A 12,579-nucleotide genomic window follows, 5' to 3' on the forward strand; every position below is an offset into this window, starting at 1 on the left:
TCAAAACAGTATTTGCCAAGACAGCTATATATACAGCAATGACCTTTCCTCTTGCCCCCCTTTCTTGGCAGTCTAGTAGGTGGTGTGTTGGCAGCAGTGGTGGTGGTTCTGTTTTTCTTAGATTCGTGTTTCTGTTTCATGAGTCTTTCCATTTTCTTGTTTTTATAAAAAAAATTTTTGTCTTTGAAAAGGGTGGTTTTCCTTCTCTATCTTCTGGGTGATTCCATTGTGCTTCAGGAGGGTGTGATGTTCTTTAGTTAACAGAGTGTTATATTGAAAATGGTACTGTCATGGCTTTTCTGATTTATCCTCTGTCCCGTAAATAACTTGATATATGAATGAAGATAATGTTACTATTTTAACCAGACTTAGGCAGGACGTCATTAAAAAAAGGTAAGTGTTGCAAGGAGTTATATCTTGCATTATGTGCTGTTTCTTCTGCTATGATAGTATTTAACATTTTATTTATACTTAGATAAAAATAAACATTTCTGGTATATGTTGGTGGGTGGAGAGGCATTATTGTTTGCTGTATATTGTCTGAGGGTGTCCTGTTCCTGTGTCAGTAGCAGCATCAGCAGTATAGACCTTTAGAACCAAGTTTTGTGTTTTCTGTGACTTAAAGTGAAGTGAAAAGTGGTCTTTTTTTTTTTTTTTAAAGATTTTATTTATCCATTTGAGAGAGAGTGAGAGCAGGAGAGATCACTGAGGGAGAAGAAGAGGGAGTAGCAAACTCACTGCTGAGCAGGGAGCCCGACATAGGTAGGGCTCGATCCCAGGACCCTGAGATCATGACCTAAGCTGAAGGCAGACGCTTAACCAGCTGAGCCACCCAGGTGCCCCTGGTCTTTTTCTTTTCTTTTCTTTTAATGAAGAAATGAATAACCTAAAAATTCTTAGTGTTTCCCTGAAAATCTAGTGTCAGCTTAAAGAATGTAATTTGCCCTTCCTGAAGTCAGGTGTTCTGAACGCTGACTCTTTCTTGAGGCACACTGACTCATGGACAGGTCCACATTTTTCCATTGACTTTGTAAGCTTACTCAAGAGGCATATTGCCAAAACTCATAAACTATCCTCAGGGATACTTCTGACAGTTTTTCTTCTAGAAGTGAAAGCTTTCTATCTATCTCTTAGAAGATAGAAATATGGAGTAGAAAGATACAGATGAAACATTTGCCTAGGTAAGTAAGAAATATCCAAAGGAAAATGGTCATTAGCCAGGGCTTAAATTAGAAACAGTACATTAGTTGCTGCAGCAAATCTATTTAAACTATGTGCCTTTATTCAGAAAAGCTTCTGTGTATTTTATATTGCAGTTTCCAACAAGATTTTAGAGCGTAACTTTTCCCTCCTCTTGTGGTCTGTTAAGTTTCGCACTAAAAGGTGTTTTATATCCATCTTTTCATATCTTTACCAAAAATGGAAACTGAGTCTGACTAGATGCCCAATTGTGATTTATAAATTACTTGGTATTTTTACTTCTACAAATAGTGGTAAGTAGCGTTTATCTCTTGATATTAATAGTTTGTGTTTTACACTTAATTAGAACTTAAATAGAAAAAAAACACAAGGCAGAATGATATTCCAACATCTTCTAATTCTTCATTCTCAACTTTTTGGCATTGAGAATTTTAAGAGCCATTCATTTTAACATATTTTATGGAACTAAGGCATTTGGGGAAAACAGGTTTCATGGGAATTAATTTGGTCAAGGAGATAAAGAACTGAGCTGACAGCTATAATTGAGGTTTTTTATATGTAATAATCAAATATAGCCTGCCTTTGTCTTTCCCAAATTTTGACAGGTGAGGAATTTGGCTTAGAATAGCTTGTTTCTTTTCATAGGTTTGATGTTGTCTACTAAACTAGACAACTCAGAATTAATGATGTTTCTGATTCTGTTAATTCTGTTACTTGTAAAAGCCTGGATATAATTATATTTGTTAGATTTCTATGGGAGCTCAAGCAGAATTGCCTTATGTGAACACAGCAGCATTGTGTCTGTCCAGGTACAGAATCTCAGGGTCAGAAGTATGATTCAGGATGCTCAATTCAGGATGTTCTGTTAAAAAATTAGATGTTTCGAAGTAGGTTTTTTTTAATCACCACCTACTGAAATGAGGACAGTAATTAGGTTACAACAAAGATTATTTGAATAGATCTTTATTTTTAGTACAGGTGTCTGGCCAAGATGTTGAAATTCAGATTCTGAAGTTTTAAATGCAGATCTTTTATTAACAGTTCCTTTTCAGTTGTCCACTGAGAATTTTTACAACTCAGACTGTTAGAGGTAGAAATTGAATCCAATTTCAGCATTATCAGTCAGTATATCTACAAAATAAAAATAAAACTACTACATGCTTTTGAAAAAATTATAGGTATCAACTAATTAATTATTTGTTTTAGGTGAAAATTTTGACCAGAGTCCTTTGAGAAGAACATTCAAATCCAAAGTGCTGGCCCACTATCCTGAGAATATAGAATGGAACCCTTTTGATCAAGATGCAGTGAACATGGTATGTATTTTTTTTTTTTTAATTTTAACCTTCTTTTTATTTTGTTAAGAATGACAGTGTTGGGCGCCTGGGTGGCTCAGTGGGTTAAGCCTCTGCCTTTGCCTCAGGTCATGATCTCAGGGTCCTGGGATCAAGACCCACATCGGGCTCTCTGCTCGGCAGAGAGCCTGCTTCCTCCCCCTCTCTCTGCCTGTCTCTCTGCCTACTTGTGATTGCTCTCTGTCAAATAAATAAATAAAATCTTTAAAAAAAAAAAAAAAGAATGACAATGTTTACTTTAGTTCATTTAATGTTTTAAATAAACAATTCTTTAAGATCAGTAATATTTTTTTTAAGATTTTATTTATTTGACATACAGAGAGAGATCACAAATAGGCAGAGAGGCAGGCAGAGAGAGGAGGAAGCAGGCTCCCCACCAAGCAGGGAGCCCAATGAGGGACTCGATCCCAGGACCCTGAGATCATGACCTGAGCCGAAGGCAGAGGCTTTCACCCACTGAGCCACCCAGGTGCCCTAAGATCAGTAATATTGTCCTTGTTTTATAGATGTGGAAAATGAAGCTCATAGAACTTAAGTTACTTTTCCCACAGTCCCCAGGGCAGATAAGTGTGTATAACGGAATCTCAAAGCCCATTTTCTTTTTTTAAAGTTTTTATTTAAATTCCAGTTAGTTAGCATACAGTGTAATATTGGTTTCAAGTGTACAATATAGTGATTCAGTACTTAAATACATCACCCAGTGCTCATGACAAGTGCATTGCACTCCTTAATCCCTCTCACCTGTTTCACCCACCTCCCCTCTGGTAACCATCAGTTGGCTCTCTATAGTTAAGAGTCTGTTTCTTGGTTTATCTCTTTTTTTCCCCTAGGCATGTTTATTTTGTTTCTTAATTCCACAGATGGGTAAAATTATATGGTTTTTGTCTTTCTGTGACTGACTTATTTCACTTAGCATAATGCTCTCTAGCTCCATCCATGTTGTTGCAAATGGCAAGATCTCAATTCTTCCTGATGGCTGAGTAGTATTCCATTGTGTGTATATATAAAACTTCCTTATCCATTCGTCAGTTGATGAACACATGGACTGTTTCCATCATCTGGCTTTTGTAGATAGTGCTGCTATGAACATCTGGGTGCATGTATTCCTCAAAGCCCATTTTCTTTTCCTTCTGTTAAGCTGTGTTTGTGTTCGTATTAATTCATACATAGATCATTTGATGAATGGTAATATTTGTTTGCCTGGAGAGTTGCCAGATAGAAGGAATACAGTTACAGTTTTCTTACTTCAAGGAATGTTGTATGATGGGCCTTTAATGTGTCATATTCACAAAGTAAGGACGAAAAGGAACCTGAATTCATCATTTAGACATTCGTAGGAATTTTTTAGACATTAGTAGGGATTTATTTATAAGGAATTTGAATTAATGCAGTGAGTTACCATTGGTGGTTATAAGTCCCTTTAGAGAGTCTTAGAAATAATCATAGTTTTCAGATTATTTAAGAAGGGTCCCGCTAGATGCCTGGGTAATATTTTGGGATTCCATGAATGGAATTCTGTAATTATAAAAATCAGGGTGCTCCAAAGTGAGCAAATCAGAGATCAGGCATACTAGGCACAGAAATAATTAAAAGTGGACTGAGACACTGGTAAGTATAGTTCTTTTTTAATATTTTAAAGGTAGAGCTAAAAGATGCCATTATGATATGATACTGTAAGGGAAGGAAATTAATAGATAGTAGATACCTGCTAGGTATCTCATGTCCGTTACTTCATATACATGCTGACATGTCCCCTGTAAGAGTTCTTTCTCATATTTTACAGAGATTACTAACCCAGAATTATACAGGGAGTTTCAGGTTAAATCCAGATAATTTTTACTCTGTAGCTCACTTTTCCCCATCTACATGCTGCGTCCCTCAAAGAAAAATGATGTAACTTAGTTTTGACCTATACCAAAATGATGTGGGTCACATTGGACCTTTTGTAGTATTTCTGTATCACAGTAAATTCATTCCAGTCTGAGTTTGACAAAGAGGGAGTAGCGTGGTACTTTTCCTAATAAGTACAAATGCACTCTGACTATGATTCTTCACAGAACATAGTGTAGTTATTTCTTTAATCAGAGATGCCATTTTGCTGGAAGTTAATACTGTGGGGCCTAGCCTCATCTTTGGTGAAGACCGTACCATAAATATTAAGTGGAACACAACTGTTTGTCATATTTATGACACTTGGAGGAGCACAGGGAAGCTTCTGACTAAAATAGTCAACAAACAGCAATGATGAAAAATAATTTATTAGCTGCTACGCCAGCAGATTAATAGAAAAATATTTTTAAAAAGAGTGAATGAAGCAAAGGAAAGCTAGATAAGAATGTAAATAGATTACAACACTTGACTTCTTAAATTTGAAGATATTCAAAATACAGATTCATCTGTGACAAATTAGAATGGTTTTTACTACAGTACAAATCCATAGTCGTTTGGAACAAAATGCTACACTTGGGGTGTTTCCTTTCTGTTAATTATTTGAATGCATTAGTAGTGAGACATCCATGATAGTTTTAGCCTTGGTCTGTAAAGCATTCATCTTTAAAGCAGTTACCAGCTTCCTTAATCTGTTTTTGTTATTTTCTTTCTTCTTGCCTCTGGGATTATTTTATGTAGGCAGCCAGAGTCTCCTATGAAGAATAAACACATAGGCTTGTGTTTTGACAGTTAAGCATCACATAGCATTTTGGTTATTTCTGCAGATTTAAAAGGATTTGCTGACATTCCATGAAAATCTCTGAAAAACATCCCATTAAACTAGTCTGCATTTGGGTCATAGATTTACTGCCCTTACTTTCCTCTGATTTTTTAGCAAATACGCTTGTATGAAGCTATAATTTATTCCCATCTAAAGGTGTAAAGCTTTCTTCTTGCCTTTAGCAAAATCCTACTCCATCAAGTCACCACCTTCTATAATATCAGTCATTTCTTTTCTTTTCTTTTCTTTTTTTTAATTTATTTAACAGACAGAGATCACAAGTAGGCAGAAACAAGGCAGGCAGAGAGAGGGAAGAGAAGCAGGCTTCCCACTGAGCAGAGAGCCCGATGTGGGGCTCAATCCCAGGACCCTGGGATCATGTCCTGAAGCCGAAGGCAGAGGCTTTAACCCACTGAGCCACCCAGGCGCCCCTCAGTCATTTCTTTAACAAGCAACAGTGGTACTTTGAAAAAGGGTCATTAATTTCATACAGAAATTAAATCCTCCAAAGCAGTGAACTTTGTTAAATTAAAAAAAAAGAAAGAAAGAAAAAAAGAAAGAAATTCATGAGTGCCGTGCAAATATAATAGAAAATAAATGTAAATGACGGGTGAAATTGTTTTGAATTAATTGTTTCTTTATATCTCTTTTGTTTACTGATTGAGAGATTTTCATGAAAAAAAAAAAGGGAAGGGGGAAGTATCATAAAGCAAAACAGTACAACAATCCTATACCTAGAACTAACACATTTCAACATTAACAAATTTGCTTCAGATCAGTTCTTTTTCTCTGAAGCAGAGAATTGCAAGTGGAACTGAAGTTCCCCTGCCTCCCCCTACCCCATTTCAGAACTCTTTGAGATAATCTGCATATTGGCATTCATGACTATTTAATGTTCTGGTCAGTAGATTTTATCCTTAAGAATGTAGTGAACCTAGGGATTGTTAGAAAGAAAATATGATCAATACCTTTTTAAGCAACCTATATGAAATATAAAGATTCTGTTTCGTTAGTCAATTCTAAATGAAACATCTGATATATGACATTTTAAGTAACTAAAAGACTCGTAACTGTTAAAAAGCTTTTTATAATCTATAAAGCTTTAAGTTTATAATTTACTGTTTACTTTGATTACAAGGGTAGGGTGGAGTATCGAGTAAAGGGTAAAGGGTTGACCAAAAAAAAGCCATTCAGATGCCCATCTTGTAAGATTCAAAGGAAAATGAGCTATATATACTTTTTTTTTTGAAGATTTTATTGATTTGAAAGAGTGAGAAAGAAGGGCATGAGCAGGGTGGAGGGGCAGGAGAAGAGGGAGAAGCTGGTTCTTCATTGAGCAGGAACAGACTCAGCAAGTACTTGAATTTTAGATGGATAACCCTTAATTAGATTAATAGTTTTGACATTAGAATGAAATAAGACCTCATTTTCATCCAAGTTTAATTTCTTGTCCCACAATGAAACCATAGGAATGAGGCTTTAATCCAGCCATTACCAGGGGAGCCCAGTTTTCTTATCTTTGCAGCTAGAATAGTCACAGACATCTCAAACTTAGCATGTCCAAAATTGAACTCACAGTCTTCCCACCAGCCTTGGTCAGTGAATGGTACAGCCACCTACCTAGTTGCCTAAGCTGAAAATCTGGCATTATCGTTGAAAGTTCTCATTTTCTTAACTTCTCCTTTGTGCAATCAGTTATCTATCTACTTCTCTCGATTTTTATACACCCACCTTAGTCCAAACCCTCGAAGTCTCTTACTGGACTTCTGCTCCTATCCTTTCCATTCTTCACACTAACGCTGCTTCTTCTGTGGACACTTCTCTTAGGAAGCCTCTTCTACTTCTCTTTCCCCTGCTGAATTCTTACTGACCCTTCAGGTTTCATTTTAAGAGTCTCATGCTCTACCGACTGAGCTAGCCGGGCGCCTTCAGGTTTCATTTTAAACACAGTTTTTTCAGAGAGGCATCCCTGACCACCTTTCTACCATTGTCAGTTCCCTTCAGGTTCTCTTAGGACCTGTTAGCTCCTTGTACCTTTTTGTACCTCCTTGTACCTTGCAACCATGATAGGTTGCAAGTAAGTAATTGATTATATAGGTAGTTATCAGCTCTGTGTCTCCTGCTGTAATGTAAGCATGGTGAAGACAGGCACACTCTCTTATTCGTTGCTGTATCCCTACTTTCAGACATGGTAGAGGCTGAAGTCACTGAATAAATGAAAGAATGTTTGCTTACTTACAATACTTCCCCTTCCTGTCTTTGTCTTTTCAGGTGTTACTTCCTCTGCAAAACCATCTTAAGCAGGAGTAGTTAGGTGCTCTCTCTTCTCAATTTCTATAATGTCTTGAACATATCCTGCAGTAGCATTGATCACGTTATTTTATAACATTATTTTATAATTTATAATATAAATACTTTATAATATTTTATAATGTATATTTTATTTTTAGAATTTATCTTTATTTAGCATTTTACTGTCTCAAGTGGCTTCACAGCTATTACAACTATGAAACAGACTAAGAAGTTCTCACTTTTCTAGATTAAAACTAGATGTTATATGTTGGAGCTGGAGTTATTCTTCAAGGTGTAGAACTCTGTAACTTTTACTTAAAAATCTTGTCAGTCCTTATGCCTATCAATATTTTGGAACTGAGGTTTTTTTTTTTCTACCACCATATGTTTGATTTTTCAAAGCAAGAGATTGTGATTTTGGCCTCATCACAGTCTTCACACATAGAATATGTTGTTGGGAGTTTTTTAGTCACTAGAGTCTTCCCGGTTTTAAATACAGCACCATTTTATATTATATATCACATTATTTTATTGGTTTGTGTGTTTGTCTTTTTTACCAGACTGTGAACTTTTTGAAGAGATTATTTCCATATTTGTCTTTTGAATTACCAAGATCTAATGTAATATATGACATGAATATTTATTAAAGGAAAAAGGAGGGAGAGAGGGAATGAAGGGAGGAGTAAGGAGGAGCAAACAGACCTATAATTTATCTTTCATTTGTATAATAAGAGAAGGCATAGAAGTTCCATAGGAGATGGAAAAAGGAATTGTAAAAACTCTAGCCAAACCACCTGAAATAGTCCAGAGAGATAATAAGGACATGTAGTCACTCAAGGATGGGGATACACAGCACTGTGAGCTTACTTTCACTAAAATAATCAGATTACAAGTGGCAGTCAGGTAAACAATGACAACCCTAAATGTTCAGTTGTTTTATTGTAGAGAGCGGGTTGGAGAGGGGAGTAAAAGTAAAAGACAGTATTAGGGATAAAAAGAGATTGTTGAATACCCTAGTGAACAAATCTTGATTTATGTCTCAGGTTTTCTGAAAAATAAACCTGACAATTCATACAAGAATTCCTACTTTTAAAAATGAAAAGGCAGTAGCATTTTCCAAGTCATGGTTCTCAGATTAGAAATTTAATTCTTTCTTTTTTGGATTTGTAGGAAGAGAATTTAAGAATTCTTACATCTGTTATCTGTAGCATAGAAAGTCATTCTTTACTTTGAGCACAACTTTTGGCAAGCTTTTCCTGTAAATGTTTGAATGCATGCTCAAGAAAGCTACAAAACCTTAAGGGAATATTTGGCAGCTGGGCAAAAGCAGTTGAAGCTGTAATTTTGTGGTTTATGATGTCAGGAAAACCTATCAATTAAATCAAATCTTTATTTTTACTTTGGAGGTCACCACATTTCTGTATTGCCTACTACGTGTAAGAAGAAAACTATAGGCTTAACCAAGAGAGGAGCTAAATCTGATCCTACCTACCCCTAGCTGTTGTTTTTGTTTGTTTTCTTGTTCATTTGTTTATTTATTCATTCAACAAATATATATATGGCATGCACTATCCCAAATAAATATTTGAGCATAGCCTAGAGCAAGAGGGATTCAGAGCTTCTTCCTATAATCTTTATTGGCTATAGTAGATGTGTCAGATGAGGTTTTAGTCCTATAAATCACCAGAGGATCTCCTCCTGTTATAATGAAAGCAGTTTTAATGTGAAGATATGACTATGAAAAGGTCCTGCCATGGCCTTTCCTTACACAGCTATTCCCAAGATTAGGAAAAACAATTTTCCTCTAACAAATTCAAGTATTTGTGTGTTTTACCTAACTGTGTGTCTTATTCTATCCAGATATACATAGTAGTTTAATTCTTTTCAGCATATATAAAAATAATTATGTAAAGCTACCTTAGTTATTTCTAGGTCTCATATTCAGTGATATGAAATACAAAGACATTTTCTCTAACCTAATAATAGTAACCTTCATGGTTTTTGCTTTTTATATCTATTATCAGTCACCATTTATGGCCCCAAATAGTGTATTGTTCTGTGTTTGGTACTCTTACATGTTTACGGTCATAGCACTATAGCACTAGTCCTTGAGTCATCTACAATCTAGAGATCCAAACTAAATAGAGGAACTAGTAATGTGTACCATTTTATAATGTAGCATTTGTATATAGCAGTCCAAGACTTTCATTTCTTGCCCCTTCACTAAAGACTTTCTAGAGGAAAAGTGACATTTTAATGGCATTTATAGGATGAAAACAGTATTTTTTATGGAATGATAAATGAAGGTTCTTTAAGATAGTATTTATGTGCAAACTTAAAGTAAGGGAGTGTCTCCATTACCTATTGCTATATAGCAGACCACCCTAGTATGTACTATTTAGAGGCTTAAAACATGGGCTGTGGGTTAGCAATTTTTTTTTTTTTTTTTTTTTTTTTTTAAATAAAAGGCCAGGTAATAAGATGCCTGGGTGGCTCAGTGGTGTAAGCCTCTGCCTTCGGCTCAGGTTATGGAATGGAGCCCTGCATTGGGCTCTCTGCTCACAGGGAGTCTGCTTCTCTCCCCCCCACCTCGCGCCCCCCACCCCGCCTGCCTCTCTGCCTACTTGTGATCTCTCTGTCAAATAAATAAAAATAAAATCTTTATTAAAAAAGGCCAGGTAATAAATAGTTGAGGCATTTTTTAGGCCATACCATTTCTGTCAGTTACTCATTCATCTCTGGGGCTGTAGTGCAAAAATAGACACGGACAGTCCTTAAATGGATGAGCACTATTGTGTTCCAATAAAATTTTATTTACAAAAACAGGTGGCAGATTGGATTTGACCTAAGCCCTAAAGTTTTTTGACTCTTTCTTTTTTAAAAAAATATTTTATTTATTTATTTGAGAGAGAGAGAGAGAGAGACTGCACAGGCAGGTAGAGGGAGAACCAAGCTCCCTGCTGAGCAAGGAGCCCGATCTGAGGACTTGATCCCAGCGTCCTGGGACCTTGATCAAGGACCTTGATCCCAGGACGCTGGGGTCATGACCTGAGCCGAAGGCAGCCACTTAACTGAGTCACCCAGGTGTTCCAAGTTTGTTGACTCTTGATTTAAAACAACAAAACTATTAACTTAGCTTACAAATCTGCAATTTGGGTAGGGTTTAGCAACGTAACCCCTCTGCTCTACTGAGTATCAGTTAAGAGTGGCTCAAAGGGTAAAGACTGGAGTCATCTGAAGGTTCATTCACTCTCCAGGGCTGGGAACATCATTAGGGAATCCTGTCTCTGTGTGATCTAGAGACCATGTAGTCTCTAGCTTGGTAGCTTCAGGTTAGTTACATTTCTTACATGTTGGCTCAGAGCTCCTAGTGTCTGTGACCAGAGAGAGAGAGAGATGGAAGTTGTATTGCCTTTATAGCCTGAAAAGTCATTCATTTGTTACTTGTTACCTTCATTACATTTTACTTGACTAGACCAGGAGTGGGCAAACTAGCCCTTAGGCCAAATCCAACTGGCTACCTATTTATAAATAAAGTTTTGTTGGAACAAAGTCATGCCCATTCTTTTATGTATTGTCAGTGGCTGCTTTTACACTACAGTGGTAGTGCTGTGTAGCTGTGACTAACATTTTAAGGCCTGCAGAGACTAAAATATTTATTAGCTGGCTTTTTACAAAACAAGTTTTCCAGTCCTGGGTGTAGGCACTTTCAGTGAGCCATCCATGGTCTTTAAACATTGGGGTGCGTGTGCCCCTTTGGATCACTATGTTTGTATCTTTGGCATAAATTCCCAGTAGTGCAATTGTTGGGTCATAGGGTAGCTCTATTTTCAACTTTCTGAAGAACGTCCATACTGTTTTCCAGAGTGGCTGCACCAGCTTGCATCCCTACCAACAGTGTAGGATAACCTCCCCTCATCTTGCATTCTGTTCCCACCCTCAGAAAACATGTGTCACTTCCTCAGACCTTCATGTTCTGTCTTGTGGGCTTCTGCACATGTGTCAGACTCTCTGCCTTCTCTTCATCTCACTAACACCTATACTCATCTTCAGGTTTCCACTTAGACTTTTATTTTTTTCTGGTAGCTCCTTCTTTTTTAAGTGATGTCATCCTGTGATGTTTTTCCCATGGCATTCTGCATTTACGCTATCATAGCACTTCCCATCCTTTATTTACAGTTCATTATTTTTTTAGTCATCTGCTGTCCTTACTGGACTGGAAGCTCCATAGGAGCAGGAACATGTATGTCTGTCTTTCTAACCTGTACCACCATCATAAGGTCTGGCTCATAAAGACACTTAATAAGTGTTTGTTGACAGTTTGAATGATGGACATGTGACTTTAAGATGAATTTCATTTTCTTAGTAACATGGGGAGAACAACTAAATTTCACATCAGATTCATTGTTAAGTCTGAACAAGAAAAATGTAATAACTGTGGTAAAATTATTTCTATGCAGAAAGCATATTACAGTACAAAAATAGAACTATAAAAATTAATAATGATCATTATGTTAGTATAGTTAAATTACAAGTTTTTTTCCTTTAGGATATTTCAGATTTTCTATAATTTTTAAAATTTCTTTTATTTTAAATGTTTTAAAAAATGAATTCAAATTGCATCTTAAGAATCTTAAAGACGGCATCTTCAGCTCCTCAGGTTTTTGTTCCCAAGTTTGACTGAATCCTAGGTCATTACCAAGACCTAAAGCATAATACCTACTGGAACCAACCTAAAATGTCTTTGTTTATACTCTTCTTCTTCAGTAAATCCAAAAATCATTCCATTTTTAAAGTTTCTCTTTCTAAGATCAAGTTTCATATTGTTCAAAATAGTGAAAATGAGGGGCACTTGGGTGGCTCAGTTGTTAAGCATCTGCCTTCAGCTCCGTCCTGGGATCAAGCCCTGCATCAGGCTCTCTGCTTGGTGGGAAGCCTATTTCTTCCTCTTCCCACTCCCCCCGCTTGTTTCTCTCTCGCTTTCTCTCCCTCTCCGACAAATAAATAAAATCTTCAAAAAAA

At 36.5% G+C, this 12,579-nt stretch overlaps 1 protein-coding gene across 2 annotated transcripts in view; it reads left to right on the forward strand.

The window, feature by feature from the left end:
* The window catches only part of DENND5B (DENN domain containing 5B), a 201,393-nt gene that overhangs the window by 86,261 nt on the left and 102,553 nt on the right, over positions 1-12,579 (forward strand). For both annotated transcript variants that reach the window (XM_059402699.1, XM_059402701.1), the window contains one exon: positions 2,407-2,516. In XM_059402699.1, coding sequence (XP_059258682.1) covers positions 2,407-2,516 — 110 coding nt within the window. The remainder of the gene's footprint in view (positions 1-2,406; positions 2,517-12,579) is intronic.

This window comes from Mustela nigripes, chromosome 6, assembly GCF_022355385.1.
Source record: "Mustela nigripes isolate SB6536 chromosome 6, MUSNIG.SB6536, whole genome shotgun sequence".
Lineage (NCBI taxonomy): Eukaryota > Metazoa > Chordata > Mammalia > Carnivora > Mustelidae > Mustela > Mustela nigripes.